This window comes from Amblyraja radiata, chromosome 23, assembly GCF_010909765.2.
Source record: "Amblyraja radiata isolate CabotCenter1 chromosome 23, sAmbRad1.1.pri, whole genome shotgun sequence".
In the NCBI taxonomy this organism is placed as follows: Eukaryota; Metazoa; Chordata; class Chondrichthyes; order Rajiformes; family Rajidae; genus Amblyraja; species Amblyraja radiata.
Genome location: NC_045978.1, coordinates 10,836,010 through 10,852,100, shown reverse-complemented (window position 1 = coordinate 10,852,100; position 16,091 = coordinate 10,836,010). Strand labels below are relative to the sequence as shown.

Sequence of the window (16,091 nt, the reverse complement as noted above, 5' to 3'; positions counted from 1 at the left end):
TTTAAAACTCTTCTAAACTCGCCAATTAAGTCGCCCAAGTGGGACAGCCCCTTAAGAGATTGGACAGGCTAGATGCAGGAAAAAAAATTCCCGATGTTGGGGGAATCCAGAACCAGGGGTCACAGTTTAAGAATAAAGGGTAGGCTATTTAGGACTGAGATGAGGAAAAACCTTTTCACCCAGAGAGTTGTGAATCTGTGGAATTCTGTGCCACAGAAGGCAGTGGGGACCAATTCACTGGATGTTTTCAAGAGAGAGTTAGATATAGCACTTAAGGCTAACAGAATCAAGGGATATGGGGAGAAAGCAGGAACCCCGTACTGATTTAGGATGATTAGCCATGTTCATATTGAATGGCGGTGCTGGCTCGAAGGGCCGAATGGCCTACTCCTGCACCTATTTTCTATGTTTCTAAACTGAACTGAACTGAATAAAATGGGATGAGTGAACCAAGGAGCTGTGGGAGTGAAGTCTGCGGAATGGGGTGGGAAAAGATATGACTGGTGGTGGGATAATGTTGAAGGTGGTAGAAATGTCACAAAATGTCAACTTAAATGCAACCTCATCTTTACATTAAGCATTTACTCCTTTCATCTCTACATTGTGACTGCAGTATGCATCAATTGGAAAACTAATTAGAGTTATGAATCCCGCACCTCCCACACTCGTGGCCTCCAACATAAGAAATTAATAAAGGATTCACTTGCATGTGGACACAAACCATATATACTAACTTGGAAATACATTGTCAGTTTTGCAATATTGCTGGATCTAAATCCTGGAGCCATCGCCACAACAGCAACGAGTGATTCCCTCTACAGAGAGCAGCTCGCCACTGCCTTGCAAAGGCAATAAATTATCATCTTAATAGCAACATGAAAATTGAATAAAAATAGTAGCAAGTAGTAAATGTAGGAGGAACCTCTTTGCCTGCATAGTGGCTAAAATGTGGACTTTCTGCCACATGGATAGTAATATCGCTCCATTGATGCTGCCTCACCCGCTGAGTTTCTCCAGCATTTTTGTCGACCTTTGATTTTTCCAGCGTCTGCAGTTCTTTCTTAAACATTATTGACAGTGGATATCTGGTTACCACATACTGTTGACAGGAACTGTTGTTCCTTTAAGCATCCCTCACCATAGAATACCATTGTCATGGTGCAGGATTCTCAAAGAAAACCCCACAAGGAACTGCACGTGCTGGGATCTTGATCATAAGTGTGCTTTATTGTCAATTCAAGGCTGGTACTGTACATACGCTGGCTTTCCTGCTGGAAACTGTTGAGACTGCCTTAAGGCAGGCCTGAGTTTACAATAGTAGAAGCAAGGAACAGCAAATGCTGGTTTACATTTAAAACCCCCCACAAAATGCTGGAGTAACTCAGTGGGTCAGGAAAGAAGGAATGGGTGAGGCCCTTTTTCAGACTCAGTCAGGGGAGAGGGAGTCTAGAGATTTGGAAGGTAAGGTGTGAAAACGACAGATCACAGCAGACGCTGCTCAAGGAAATGTAGAATGGTTCGTTGTTGGCTGAGGGGAAGCTGACAACGAGGCGTACAATCAGTAAAATTAATCAGGAGGACAGTGAAACTAGTCAGAGAACTAGGGTGGGGGAGAGGGAGAGGGAGAGAGGGAGAGGGGGAGAGGGAGGGAAGGGGGAGGGAGAAGAGAGAGGGAGAGGGGGGGGGGAGGGAGGAGGGGGAGGGGGAGAGGGAGGGGGGAGAGGGGGAGAGAGGAGAGAAGAGGGGGAGAGGGAGAGGGAGAGGGAGAGGGAGATGGAGAGGGAGAGGGAGAGGGAGAGGGAGAGGGAAGCAAAGCAAGGGTTGCTTGAAGTGAGATAAATCAATATTCATACTACTGGGTTGTAAGCTGCCCAGGCGAAATTTGAGGTCCTGTACCTCTAATATGCGTTTGGCCTCACTCTGACAGGTTGGTGACATTGTGTGTTGGGAGCCTTCTTGAGCTGACATGGTTGGGTTTGTAGAAACTCAGACATTAGCAGCCAGGCGGACGGAATACTTCACTGGAGCAGCAGCAGCTGGAGGGTTTGTTTTGAGTGAAGCACCAGCTTCCTGTCGGATCCTCCAACATGGCAAGTGGAGAGGGCGCCGTGAAGGGAGCGGGCGACAAGTACTCGGTGCTGCTGCCCACCTACAACGAGAGGGACAACCTGCCCCTCATTGTCTGGCTGCTGATCCGATACTTCGATGAAAGGTACCGGGGCTGAGCCGTGAGCAGCGGGCGCCGAGGAGGAGGGGGAATAGGCCGGGGCTGCGGCCCGGTGCTGCACTGACAGGCTGCGGGGAGCCCGTCTGCGGCCTGGGGAAGGGGGCTGGGGATGGGGGGCCTGGGAAAGGGCCTTGGGCTGGAGGGCCGAGGATACCGGAGACAAATGGAGCCTCACAACTTCTGCTGGCAGAGGGAGGAGACCATCACTGCTCCCTCTGAAGAAGGGTCTCGACCCGAACCTTCACCCATTCATTTTTCTCCAGAGATGCTGCCTGTCCCGCTGAGTTATTCCAGCATTTTGTGTCTATCTTCGGTGTAAACCAGCATCTGCAGTTCCTTCCTACACATCACTGCTCCCTCACTGACCCTAGACACAAGCAACTGCACACCAAAGATCCTATAGCGGAGACCCTGAAATCTTGAGCATAAAGCACAAAGTGCTGGAGAAACTCAGCGGGCCAGTATCTAAGTCTCAAGAAGGGTCCCGACTCGAGACGTCCTCTATCCATATTCTCCAGGGATGCTGTCTGACCGGTAGTTACAAGCACGTTGTGTTTTTTGCTCACTCAAAAAAACTGCCACCCTGCTATCCTTCAAACACCACAACAACTGATGCCAAAAATGGGCAGGGGGGCAATAGACAGTTACAATCCATTGATCAAGATCTTTCCCAGCAGGTCCCACCCAAAACAAATGACTAATTTCCCCTCAAGTTGTTGGCTGTCAAACATTGCACTTCTTGTGGGATCTTGCAATTGTCAAGTCAGGGAAGTATATAGCCAAGGATGGAAATATTGCTGCAGGGATAATTAATGACTATCACTGATTTTTAGTAATGACTCGAACAGTTTGATTTTTAGAATCTTACAGTTATAAATGTCTACTTTATGTAGACAGTGAACATTTATTGTCAATGCCAAATAAGATGTTTCAGGAGGTGATTAAGAGGCAACCATGTTGAAAAGTCTGAAGTTGCATGTTGATGGATCTGATAAAAACATGTTCCAAATATCAGTCCAAACTTTCCAATCTGGATCGAACAATTTACTTTCTCCTGCAATTGTAATTTAATTGGAACAGCTCTTTCTTCCTTTAAAGACATTCCTTAAAACCAGTCACTTTAACCACGATTTTGTGCGCAAATCTTAAAATCTACATTCAGCTTTAATGATCTTCCTGTTAAAGGTGCATAAAAGTTGTTACTAATCAACTTTCTATTCCACTCCATACCTTAACAACCTGTGTAATATTATCATGGGATAGGTGGATGCCATTTACCCCTCAGGCTTGGGAGCAGTGTTGACCAAGCTATTCTTATGATCAGCGTAATGAAGGTTCACTTAAGGACCTGTCCCACTTGGCCGTCTTTCTCACGCCATTTACGCGACCTGCTAGCGTGTGGGTAGCACGGAATGGGCGCATGGAGTGGTGTGGAAGAGTGTGGAGTGGCGTGGAGGAGTGTGGACTTCGTCCTGCACCAAATATTCACGCTCCACCAGCCTGTCACGTAACTGACGGCCAAAGTGGGACAGGCCTAAGACCCTGGCGCGGCGCAACGTCTCACCTCCAACAGCATCAGAAGCAGGCAAATGATCACCGAGCTCGGCCTGGGGCTCACGGCCATTGCGGATCCGGATCCGCCCCCACTCCTACTCCCTGAGCGGGGCCAAGATGATTGGAGATAGACACAAAATGCTGGAGTAACTCAGCGGGACCGGCAGCATCTCTGGAGTGAAGCAATGGGTGATGCTTCAGGTCGGGACCCTTCTTCAGTCTGAAGGAGGGTCTCGACCCGAAACATCACCCATTCCTTCTCTCCAGAGATGCTGCCGGTCCCGCTGAGTTACTCCAGCATTTTGTGTCTATCTTCAAATGACGTCACGCGCTCCAGATGGCTGTGTGGATGCATGATGACACGCCCGACCGTCGTGCGTCAGTCACTACCGGCCTGTCGCGTAAATGACGGCCAAGTGGGAAAGGCCCTTAAGTCACTCCCAGACCACAGATGCTGGAACCTTGAGCAAAGAAACACTAAGTGCTGGAATAACTCAATGAACACAGAACATAGAACAGTACAGCACAAGAGCAGGCCCTTTGTCCTACAATGTAAGTGCCGAACATGATGCCAAGACTATCTCCTTCCTGCATATAATCTATATCCCTCCATTTCCTGCATATCCATATATCTATCTATCCAAAAGCCTTTTAAATGCCAATATCATATCTGCCTCAACCATCAGCTGTTCCATGCTCTCATCACCTTCTGTTTAAAAAAATACATTACCCCCGCACATCTCCTTTAAACTTTGCCCATTTCACCTTAAACTATGTCCTCTAGTATTTGATTTTTCCATTAGTGTCCTAGGCATCGACGATGTCTTGCTTCTACTCCAGTTTTTTGGGTTATGAGATGGTAAATGGGACCAATGTGCTAACTACAGACATTTTCAAGGATAGGGCAAGAGGTGGACAATGAATAGGGTCGGGCAGGTGGGTAGTCCTTTGACTATGAGTAGTGTGTTTTTTACCAAACTTTGTGTTCCGAATGCATGGTCTCAACATTCTCAATACCACCCCGAATGCTTCTTTGTTTTTTGAGTGATCATGGACCTGGAGTTCCAAGGAGTCCGTGGGAATGGTGAACTTCCTCAAGGATACTTGGTGCACATCCACAAATATTTCTCTTTGTCCATGAGTAATCTAGTACGACAGAGTTGGGAATAACCTGGGTCTATTTTGGGAGTCTGCACAACTTAGTATATTGTATTTTCCAGCTTCCGTTGTATCAGTTTTTTAGATAGATCCCCAAAATTATTTAACAGGAATGTTAATGAAAATTTGAGAATTTTAAACATCATTGAAACTATATGTGCACATGACATAGAAACATAGAAAATAGGTGCAGGAGGAGGCCATTTGGCCCTTTGAGCCAGCACCGCATGTATTGTGATTTTCTTCAAAAATATATTCTCCCTGTTCTTTGATCCTTGCCTTTCACCCCTCCAGCCTCTGCATCACACCCATCATTCTTTGACGTTTCTGCCATCTTCAACGTGATCCGACCACATCACAGCTTTCCATCTCCACCCCTTTCCCATTTCCACATAGACCACCCCCACTGCAACTCCCTGCTCTATTCATCCCTTTCCACCCAAACTGACTCTCTCCTCCTCAGGGACATTCCCATGCAACTGCAGGAGATGTAACACCTGTCATCTTTGTCCCCCTGATGTGACCTTCTTCAATCGGTGAGATGAAGTGTAGACTAGGCTTCGTTTCGCCTCGTGCTCGGTCTACAAAGGCCAGTTGCTAACCATTTTAACTCCACTTCCCCTTCCCATACCGACCTTTTTGTTCTGGGCCTCCTCCATTGTCAGAATGACAGCACACGCAAACTGAAGAAACAGCCCTTCATATTCCGCTTGGGCGATTTACAACCCGATTGTATTGCATTCTCCAATTTTATCTAAATGCACTCTTCTCCTCTCTCTTTCCTATGTACCCACCTTCCCACCCCCAGTGCACACCCATTTCTCCCACTAGCTTGCCCCTCTTCCTCCCACCCTTGTCCCATCCCGCCTACCTCTATCCCTCTGTCTGGCTTTACATTTCACTTTTCTTCTCTCCTTAACTGACACTCTTTTGTCTTATTTTTATTTCTAGCTATTGTCCACCTATCTTCCGATCACCTCTCTCTCTCTCTCTCTCTCTCTCTCTCTCTCTCTCTCTCTCTCTCTCTCTCTCTCTCTCTCTCTCTCGCTCTCCGCCCCTCTCTCTCTCCCTCTCTCCCTCCCCCTCTCTCCCTCTCTCCCCCTCCCCCCCTCCCTCCCCCCCCCCCCCTCCCTCCCCCCCCCCCTCCCCCCCCCTCCCTCCCCCTCCTCTCCCCCTCTCCCCCTCTGCCCCCTCCCTCCCCCTCCCCCTCTCCCCCTCCCCCTCTCGCCCCTCTCCTCCCCCTCCCCTTCCCCCCTCTCCCCATCTCCCCCTCTCCCCTCCCCCTCTCCCCCTCTCTCCTCTTCTCCTCTTCTCCTATCTCTTGCTTGGCTTTATCCTACCCCCCCCCTTTTCCAGGTTTCCTCCCTCTAGTTTAATCAGTTTGCAGAACCGAAATGTCACCCATGCATTCCCTCCATAGATGCTGCTGACGCTGAGTTACTCCAGCAATTTATGTTTTGTTCAAGATTCCGTGTTTCCATGTTCCTTGTGTCTTCCTTTTTTCTTTATATTATGGTTTTTCCAAATATGTTTTGACTCAATGCAGTATTTTAAGCTGAGAATAAAATATTTTTCTTATCCCCATAAATTAGTAGCAACAGAGCATTGGAAATTTTCTTCAGTATTAGAAATATTCCAAGGATTCCGTTTTAATTAATTAATTATAACCTTGCCTCTGAAATAGAAAGTTTATAGGGTCCTAGTTTATGAGTTGAGCATTTCATGTCGATGGTATGGTATTGATGAAGGCATACATTGTTTAAGAGAAGCTTTCTAAATGAAATATTAAACCGAAGCTTAATCCACTGATGTAGAAACAAAGAACGGCTGATGCAGGTAATATACAAAAGAACACAAAGTGCTGGAGTAATGCAGCAGGTCAGGCAGCATCTCTGGAGAATGTGGATAGGTGACGTAAGGGTCGACATCCTTCTTCAGACTACTACTTATCTACTTATTCTATTGGTTCATGAGGAATGTTAAAGATCTGTTGGCATTATTTCAAAAGCATCACGGAATTCATTCATTGCCCTGAGCAATACATTTCCCTCTTGAATATCACCATGAACAGATTAACTGATTCAATTTCTTATTGCTATTTATGGGATTTTAATGTACAACAGTGGTTCCATAAGTCAGAATGTAAATGTCCTCCTGGAATTATTGACACATTTCGAGGTACCCTTGCTGTCATGTGTGAACGATATTAACATGGAAGACAATTATAATTATTTCAGTACGATTTGTTCATAAAATACAACTCATAGTTATGAATATAGAACAACAAGACATTTTACTGCATTGTATGAGATGTGCCTAATTCAAGAACTGCCCAGGCTCTGTGATAGAGAAATGAGATGATTTTGGAGATAACTTAAGATTCCCAGATCCCAGTTTCCATATTTCCCCACACTAATAAACATATTTCTCAAAGGAATTCAACATATCATGTATTTGTTACCATCAAAAACATCATTAAGGAAAATTTATTTTAAATTATTTTTAAGGATTGGTAAAAATTCAGTAGACACTGCATTGGAGCTGTAACTTTGTGTGCTCGTGTAAAACTTCTTCTTTAAAGATATCCAAATTTTTTCCCCAAAAATGTTAACAGTGAGATTGCTTACATCTGGATTTTATCTTCCCCCTGCCTCCCCTTATTAAAAATTGCCACTTTCTCAAGTGTTGAATGTCAATAATGTGTTGTGAACATGCAAAACCCATTTCAGATATGCAACTGGGTCTGGTTTTATTTTTTATAAATTCCAGTGGTTCATCTTTATGATTGAAATTGCATTTGCGCTGTAGTTACATCAGTCACTTCTTCCTAGAATGTATAATGAAAAAAAAATTATGAGATAAGTTATTAAATTGGAGAATACACTATTTTACATCATCACTACTTATAATGTGTTTTGTATTATTTTAACTGTGTGGAAATGATCTAATCCCTTTAAAACCACATAAACTAACAGGAATACATAGACACAATCTGAGATTAATTACAAGCCAATTGTTGTTGGTTTGGCTTTTGGTTCAGTGGAACTTGCAATGTGTGTGTTTCTAAATATCATAAGTTGATTTCTTATTACAACATTGCTTAATTCAATGTTTTTCCACAGCTTAGTTTAGAGATACAGCGTGGCAACAGGCCCTTCCATGCCGAGTCCTTGCCGGCCAACAATCACTCCGTACACATTTGTACTACTACCCCGTACGTACTATCCAACACACTAGGGACAATTTACAGAAGCCAATTAACCTACAACCTGCACGTCTTAGGGATGTGGGAGGAACCCTGTGCAGCCGGAGAAAACCCATGCGGTCCCAGGGAGAACATGCAAACTCTGTACGGACAGCACCCGTTGTCACGATCGAATCTGGGTCACTGGCGCTGTAAGGCAGCAACTCTGCCACTGCGCCATTGTGCCGCCTCATCCTTCCCCCAGCACACAAACCCATGCTGCTGACTTATTAATCCTGGCACCTATTACTTAAAAAGTATATAAAATTCATTTCCATGACTATGCAAACGTGATCCCGGCATTTTTACTTTTGCTTCCTCCAGTCAAAGATAGAGTACTTTGTTGTGCAACAACAGCTTGCAAAAAAACAATAGCTATGCTAAATACTGCAGCTATGGAACACACACATATATGTATAATGAAATTAACAGATGATGCAGATCATAACATTACAATTTCATTATTCTGTACAATAAAGGGACTGTGAAAATCATGTGCTTGGAGGTGTTAGTGCTGTGGAAAAGCAGTAGCGTTACTGAGTATTAGTCAGAGTTGTACAATATAAAGTCTCGATGCCAAACCTCTTGCCAATTTACATAAATCCCACTCACCTGCATTATGATTGTTTCAGATATTAACCCCTCTTTGTGTAAAAATAAATTTATCTCTCGAATCCCCTTTAAAACTCCCATCTCTCTCCTTAAGCCATCCCCTTTAAAACTCCTATCTGTATCCTTAGGCTCATGTCCTCTTCTTTTTGATACCATTCCATGACTATTACCCCATTAATGTCTTCATTATCTTGTATACCTCCATGAAGTCAACCCTCAACTAACTTTGCTTCTGGGAAATCAACCCCATCTAATCCATCTCACCTCAAAACCAAGTCTTGTAATGAAGGCAACATCCTGGTAAATCTCCTCTGCTATCTCTACAGTACAATCACATCCTTCCCATAGTGTGGTAACCAGAACTTCGCACAATAGTCCAAGTGCAGCATAACCAGGATTTAGTAACATTGCAATATAACATCACAAATTTTACATTCTATGACTCGACCTCTGAAGGCAACATGTCATATGCTGCCTTCATCATCCTAATTAAATCCTTACTTTTGAATCATCTTTTGTCCTCGTATGTTGCCCACAACCCTTCATCTGGTTTAAAACAACGTGTGTAGTGAGAATGATTGCTAGAAAGGTTTTAAGCATGGAACAGTTTGATTTCTGCAAACACTGTGATACTATGCATATAAAATAGAACAAAGTGTTACTCAAAGCTAGTGGAACTGTTGCCATAGCTTCGCCGAGCTGAGTTCAATCATGACCACCGGTGCTGTCTGCATGGAGTTTGCACGTTCTCCCTGTGAACATGTGGATTACATCTGGATGCTCTGGTTTCCTCCCATTTCCCAAAAAACGTAGTTTGCTTGGTTAGTTGGCCATTATGTCCCGAGTGTGTACGTGAGCGGTAGAGTCTTGTAGGATTATTAGGGAATATGAGGAGAATAACATGATTACTTGGGGGGAAAAAAACACTTGGCTGCATCTGCATTAAAATCGAAATTGGTACAGTCTATCACCAACTAGTTTAAGTCAACCAGTCCATTTTCTACTTTGTTTTTTTGTTTCTTCATTTTCCGGCACATATACTTTCTGCTCAGTTCTGCCCGACTTTTACTTTACTGGCCTTTTTGACCACTATCACATCAGTGAAATGCACACCCGATAAACAAATTAGATTAGTTATTTTGAAAGCCACATGTGGCATTCTTAAAATAGAATGAATGAGAATGTAAATTACACATGGTTGGCATTTGTTGCTGGCATGGGGTTTTATTAATGGTGTGTGGGGGGGGGGGGGGGGGGGGGATTAAAAAAAAAAGTTATCATCGAAGTAGATCTTTGAGAGTGTCGTTTTTACCAATTTAATCATTTGTGCTGCATTTGAAATAGGATTTTAATCATTGACTTTCCATTTTTGGACGGTGGAAAATTTTCCATAGCTACAACTGGCTTTGTTTTGATGACAACTTCCTAGCAATTAGGTTGATTAATGCCCTCGACTAATGTAGCCAAAGAAGTAGGTTAGACATCATGTTTCTCTGGGAACATTGTTGCAGATAGATAAGGTGACAAAAAGATTTTGATTTATCATATTTTGCTGGGGGTATGAGGGGAAATCTAAAATACCGTTGTGACAATTTTCATATCGGTTCGCTATCTTTAACTAAGGCAAAGGATTTCCTGCATAGTTGGAACACAACTATGCTGGTGGACAACAGCCAATAATACATTGTTGTATAATAAAAGTGCCAGGCAATGGTTGTTGTGTTGCTATGGCCCCAACATAGCAACCACTTACAGTATACACATCTCCAGATGTGGTAAAGCCGAATAAAATAAATCTGTTTAAACAAAAAAAAGCTCAAATGGCATACACACAGGGTAAAACCATGAATCAATTTCATCAAATATAAGTTTCAGTTTTCTTCTTTAAAAAAAAAATTCCCTCTATGGTTGTGAACTGTATTCAAATCTGGATAAAATTTATTAAACTTTTTAAAATCACATCTAATAATCCTTCGAAGTTGAATTTTAAAACAAAAGTAAGTGCTTCTAAAAATAGTTAAAATATCTAAAGTTCTGCATAATGAAATGATATTCCTTTATGGGCATCTATTACCTGGAACCAATGTTCTCTCCTTTGATAGAACAGAACTTGTACAGAGAGCTAAACTCCCACATCATCTCACACCTTCAGGAGACCATTCAACTTTTAAAAAACTCATTCAGGGTGTGAGCATTGCTAGTGGGGTGTTTATTGCCTATTCCTGTAAGATATTTGAACCCAGTGAGAACCTCCGAATGAGGTCTATTGCAGACTGTACAGATGCTTAAATGTGAAACACAAGGAGGTCAAAGCTTCTAGTTAATTCACAGTTTCTGTTCACACTGGCCCATCACACCTTAGCACACGTGACATTTGTCAAATAATATGATATATGTACCAAATGCTATATTATAATACACGTTACCTGTTTTAAAAAAAAAAAGCATAAACTGATCCAACATAAAATTAACCAAATTGGATTTTTTAATATTTCTGTGATATGAACAGCAGTATCGATTCTATTTATTTTGAATTTATAGATTTAACAAATATCGCTAGACTATGACCCGTTGTGGATTTAGTGAAGTTGGCGCATCTATACATTTATTAGAAATTTACATGTTGGCTCTTCTTGAACAATTATAAGATCCAAGTTAGGAACATCATTGATCTCATGCATAGTTTACATTTATCATCTTCGCTATTCTGCTGGGCATCGTGCTTTAGAATCAAGGAGTCCATATGAACTGTTCTGAATCTCTCTGATTTTTATGAGATTATTCTTAGAACCATTTACCTCCACTATTTCCCCAATAAGCCATCTTCTCATGTCTAACCCAATGGAAAGTATTGGCACCAGAACTCTTTTGTGCAAACTGAACAGTTACTCCTTGCAGTTATCCATTGATGCTTATTCTGTTTTAACTTTCTTATTCCAGTTGGACTGAATGAGATTTGACTGGGCTCTGAGTTCATGCATCAGTTTTTCCAGTGCAGTGTATGCTGTTGTGGATTGTGTTGTTGATCTCTAGCTTAGAAAAATTCCTTCCATGACCTGTTTCTGCAATGTCTCCTTTTAACATGTAAACTGACCATTTTGCTTCCTCACTGAACATGGATGGTAAGAAGAATTGAAGCAATGTTTTATTCCTTGCTGTTCATATGATGCAAGCTCTGACAAAGATAGCTCTGACCTCCTCTATCATTCATTCTGTGATGAGTCATTATTCCACAATGTAATTTCTACATAATGAAACCAAAATGTATTAAAATGGCCTTTAATAAAATCTGACAATGTGCACTTTAACCACATGTGATTTTTTTTCTATTGCAAATCACAAATTGTGGAGTTCAGAGGCAAATAAATAAATGATGGCTCTTTGTACCAAACATTATGGAGGGCATTGTATGTATGCTCTTCATAAGAAATGTTCCAGTCTTGTAACTCAGAATATAATTACCGACATCTTTCTTGAGTAGATTTTTCCATTTTTGGTCAGCATTGTGATGTGTAAACAATCGGTTTCTCATGAGCACCGTCGATTGAACTCCACAGCTGCAATCACTGCAAGCACGTTTTATGTTGTAATCTCCCAAAAAAAGATTCACTGCTAAGGCTTTTCTTTTCCCTGAGCTTTCATTCATGAGGTACTGGCCTGGATGGATTTGGCATTAGGTTTAACACTCGTGGAGCTTGGTGCCCTTTAATACCTGTGTGTTATTCATTAAACAGATCTTCACATGTTCTAGAAACTACTTTAAGCATTGTTATGAAGCATTCACACTAAATATGTTTTGCCAATCCATCCCCAACTCTCTCAGCCAATCTTTTTACATGATCAGCCACTATGATTTGGATTGTATACTCCCAACAGCTCTTGAATTTCAGTGCAGATCTGAACTTTTATTTTTTACACTTTCCTCTGACCCCATCTCTTTGGCCAGTTCTAACCCCTTGTTCAGCTTTCACTATCCTCACTAATCTTCCCCTCCCTGACCCCGAGAGACTGTTCCTCGGCAAGAGGCCTCTGGTTTGTCTTCCTCCACACCCATCTAAGTGAATTCTGAGTATGACACGACATTTAACTTTTCTTTCACTGTCCCCACCTTTTGGTCAGGAGTCTTCACTTCAAATTGTAAATCCTTCCCTTGCCAGGATTTCCGTTGCCTCTGGCCTCTTGTCTTCTCTAGCTCCAGTCATTGCAGACCACTGATGCAATAATGACCATCCTTATTTTTTCTATTTCCTTTACTTGCTCTAACATTCTGTCTTCTGAACGCAACAGTCTATTTATGAAGAACTAAATCAATATCATCATCAAACTCATAGAGAAGGGTAGCGCTTGTTGTGGTGTGGTGAGCTGACTCCTATGTTGCAGACACCAAATGTCAACCCACCAAAACTTACTTTCTCACACCTCCCTCTGCACTATGACCCTATTACTAATGGTCTGGCTATTGTCTACCAGCTGGTTGCATATTTAATTTCCTCAAGAGATCTTCCATCCAAAGCTTTCAGTGTTGCAATCTCCCAGTGCTGCACAGCTGCTTGTATCTCCTGCCCAAAATTCAGAAGCAGAACTGTTACAGCATTGTTTCAGGCTGCATCAACCACACATAGCAATAACAGGATCGGTCCAAGTCAGCATGGATTTACGAAGGGGAAATCATGCTTGACTAATCCTCTGGAATTTTTTGAGGATGTAACTAGGAAAATGGACAAGGGAGAGCCAGTGGATGTGATGTACCTGGACTTTCAGAAAGCCTTTGATAAGGTCCCACATAAGAGATTAGTGGGCAAAATTAGAGCACATGTTATTGGGGGTTGGGTACTGACATGATAGAAAATTGATTGGCAGACAGGAAACAAAGAGTGGGGATAACTGGATCCCTTTCAGAATGGCAGGCAGTGACTAGTGGGGTACCGCAAGGCTCGGTGCTGGGACCGCAGCAATTTACAAAATACATTAATGATTTAGATGAAGGGATTAAAAGTAACATTAGCAAATTTGCAGATGACACAAAGCTGGTGACAGTGTGAACTGTGAGGAGGATGCTCTGAGGATGCAGGGTGACTTGCAGGTTGGATGAGTGGGCCAATGCATGGCAGAAGCAGTTTAATGTGGATAAATGTGAGGATATCCACTTTGGTGGTTAGAACAGGAAGGCAGATTATTATCTGAATGGTGTCAAGTTAGGTAAAGGGTAAGTACAACGAGATCTGGGTGTCCTTGTTCAACTGTCACTGAAAGTAAGCATGCAGGTACAGCAGGCAGTGAAGAAAGCTAATGGCATGTTGGCCTTCATAACAAGAGGAGTTGCGTATGGGAGCAAAGAGGTCCTTCTGCATTTGTACAGGGCACTAGTGAGGCCACACCTGGAGTATTGTGTGCAGTTTTGGTCTCCAAATTAAAGAAAGGACATTCTTGCTATTGAGGGAGTGTAGCGTAGATTCACGAGGTTAATTCTCAGGATGGCATGACTGTCATATGTTGAAAGAATGGAGCGACTGGGCTTGTATACACTGGAATTTAGGAGGAGAGGGGATCTTATTGAAACATTTAAGATTATTAAGGAATTGGACACGCTAGAGGCAGGAAACATGCTCCCGATGTTGGGGGAGTCCAGAACCAGGGGCCACAGTTTAAGAATAAGGGGTAGGCCATTTAGAACAGAGATGGGGGGAAAACTTTTTCACCCAGAGAGTTGTGAATCTGTGGAATTTTCTGCCTCAGAAGGCATTGGAGGCCAATTCTCTGGATGCTTTCAAGAGAGTTAGAAAGAGCTCTTAAAGAAAGTGGAGTCAAGGGATATGGGGAGAAGGCAGGAACAGGGTACTGATTGTGGATGATCAGCCATGATCACAGTGCATGGCGGTGCTGGCTCGAAGGGCCAAAAGGCCTACTCCTGCACCTAATGTCTATTGTCTATTATCTATTGTCTATTCCATTTACATCATATTAACAAACATAAGACACAAGGACCTCAAGCAAGATATGCTTAATTTATTCATAGATTCTATTCAGGCTGTTTTGTTGCTTGGTAGTACATGCCATGATGGGTTTGGACATAATTTTAATCTGATATATCCATGAATGGTGACCAATGGCTGAAAGCTAACCACCATGGATACACATCTTATCGAAAAGACAGACAAGGGGACAGAGGAGTGGCTCTGGAGTAAGGAACAAAATCCAATCCTTAGCAAGAAACGACATAGGATCAGAAGATTTACAATCTTTGTTTGTAGAGTTGAGAAACTGTACGGATAACAAGACCCTGATGGGAGTTATATACAGGCGTCTGAATAACAGCCAGGATGTAGGGTGCAAATTACATCAGGAGATAGAAAAGGAATGTAAGAAAAACAATGTTACAGTGATCATGGGGGATTTCAATATGCAAGAAGACTGAAAATCAGGTTGGTACTGGATCCCAAGAGAACAGATTTATAGAATGCCCATGAGATAGCTTTTTAGAGCAGCTCGTGTTTGAACCCATTCGGGAAAAGGCAATTCTGGATTTGGTGTTGTGTAATGAACCAGATTTGATTAGGGAGCTTAAGGTGAAAGAACCCCCAAGAGGCTATGATCATAATATGATAAATTCATTAACAAGGATAAGCTGAAATCAGATGTATAGGTATTACTGCTGAATAAAGGTGACTGTGGAGGCATGAGGGAGGAACTACATGTTAATTGAAAAAGCCCCTAGGAATCAAGAATGACGGTGGAACAGCAATAGCAGGATTTTTTGGGAGTAATTTGAAAGATGCAGGATCTTTTCATCCCAAAGAAGAAGAAATATACTAAGGGGAGAGTGAGGCAACTGTGGCCAACAAAGGAAGTCAACGGCAGCGTAGACTATTTTCTAAATTGGGAGAGGTTCAGAAATTGGATATCAAAGGGGACATGGGTGTACATGGGTGCATTCCAAAAAATTAATTTACAGGTTGAGTCGGTGGTACAGAAGGCAAGTACAATGATCAGCACCATAAAACAAGCTTGGCCTACATAGGTCACCTTAAGTGGATAAGTTGGGAAGTGGGTGTTCCAAAAAAGAGAGCCCGATACATTATACAAGAAGGATAAAACGCTATTAAAAACATTAAATTTACATCTTTGAGATGAAAGAATAGTCACTCAAGGCACTGTCATTATGTTGTGCTGTTTTAAACAAGTCCAGATTGATTCTTACACCAATTTTCCTATTTTTTATAATGGGAACGGATATGGCTGCTCCGGCTGGGCCGGAGTTCCAGAACCCCAGCTGCAGAGGGCAAATTAGACCCACCG

The 16,091-nt window shown here is 42.6% G+C and overlaps 1 protein-coding gene across 1 annotated transcript in view; it reads left to right on the top strand.

Annotated features, from left to right (window-relative positions):
- The first annotated feature begins 1,935 nt into the window (after window positions 1-1,935).
- The window catches only part of dpm1 (dolichyl-phosphate mannosyltransferase subunit 1, catalytic), a 49,657-nt gene continuing 35,501 nt past the window's right edge, over window positions 1,936-16,091 (top strand). Inside the window, exon 1 of the mRNA XM_033041546.1 lies at window positions 1,936-2,212. Within this exon, the coding sequence (XP_032897437.1) occupies window positions 2,088-2,212 (125 nt within the window). The 5' untranslated portion in view covers window positions 1,936-2,087. The remainder of the gene's footprint in view (window positions 2,213-16,091) is intronic.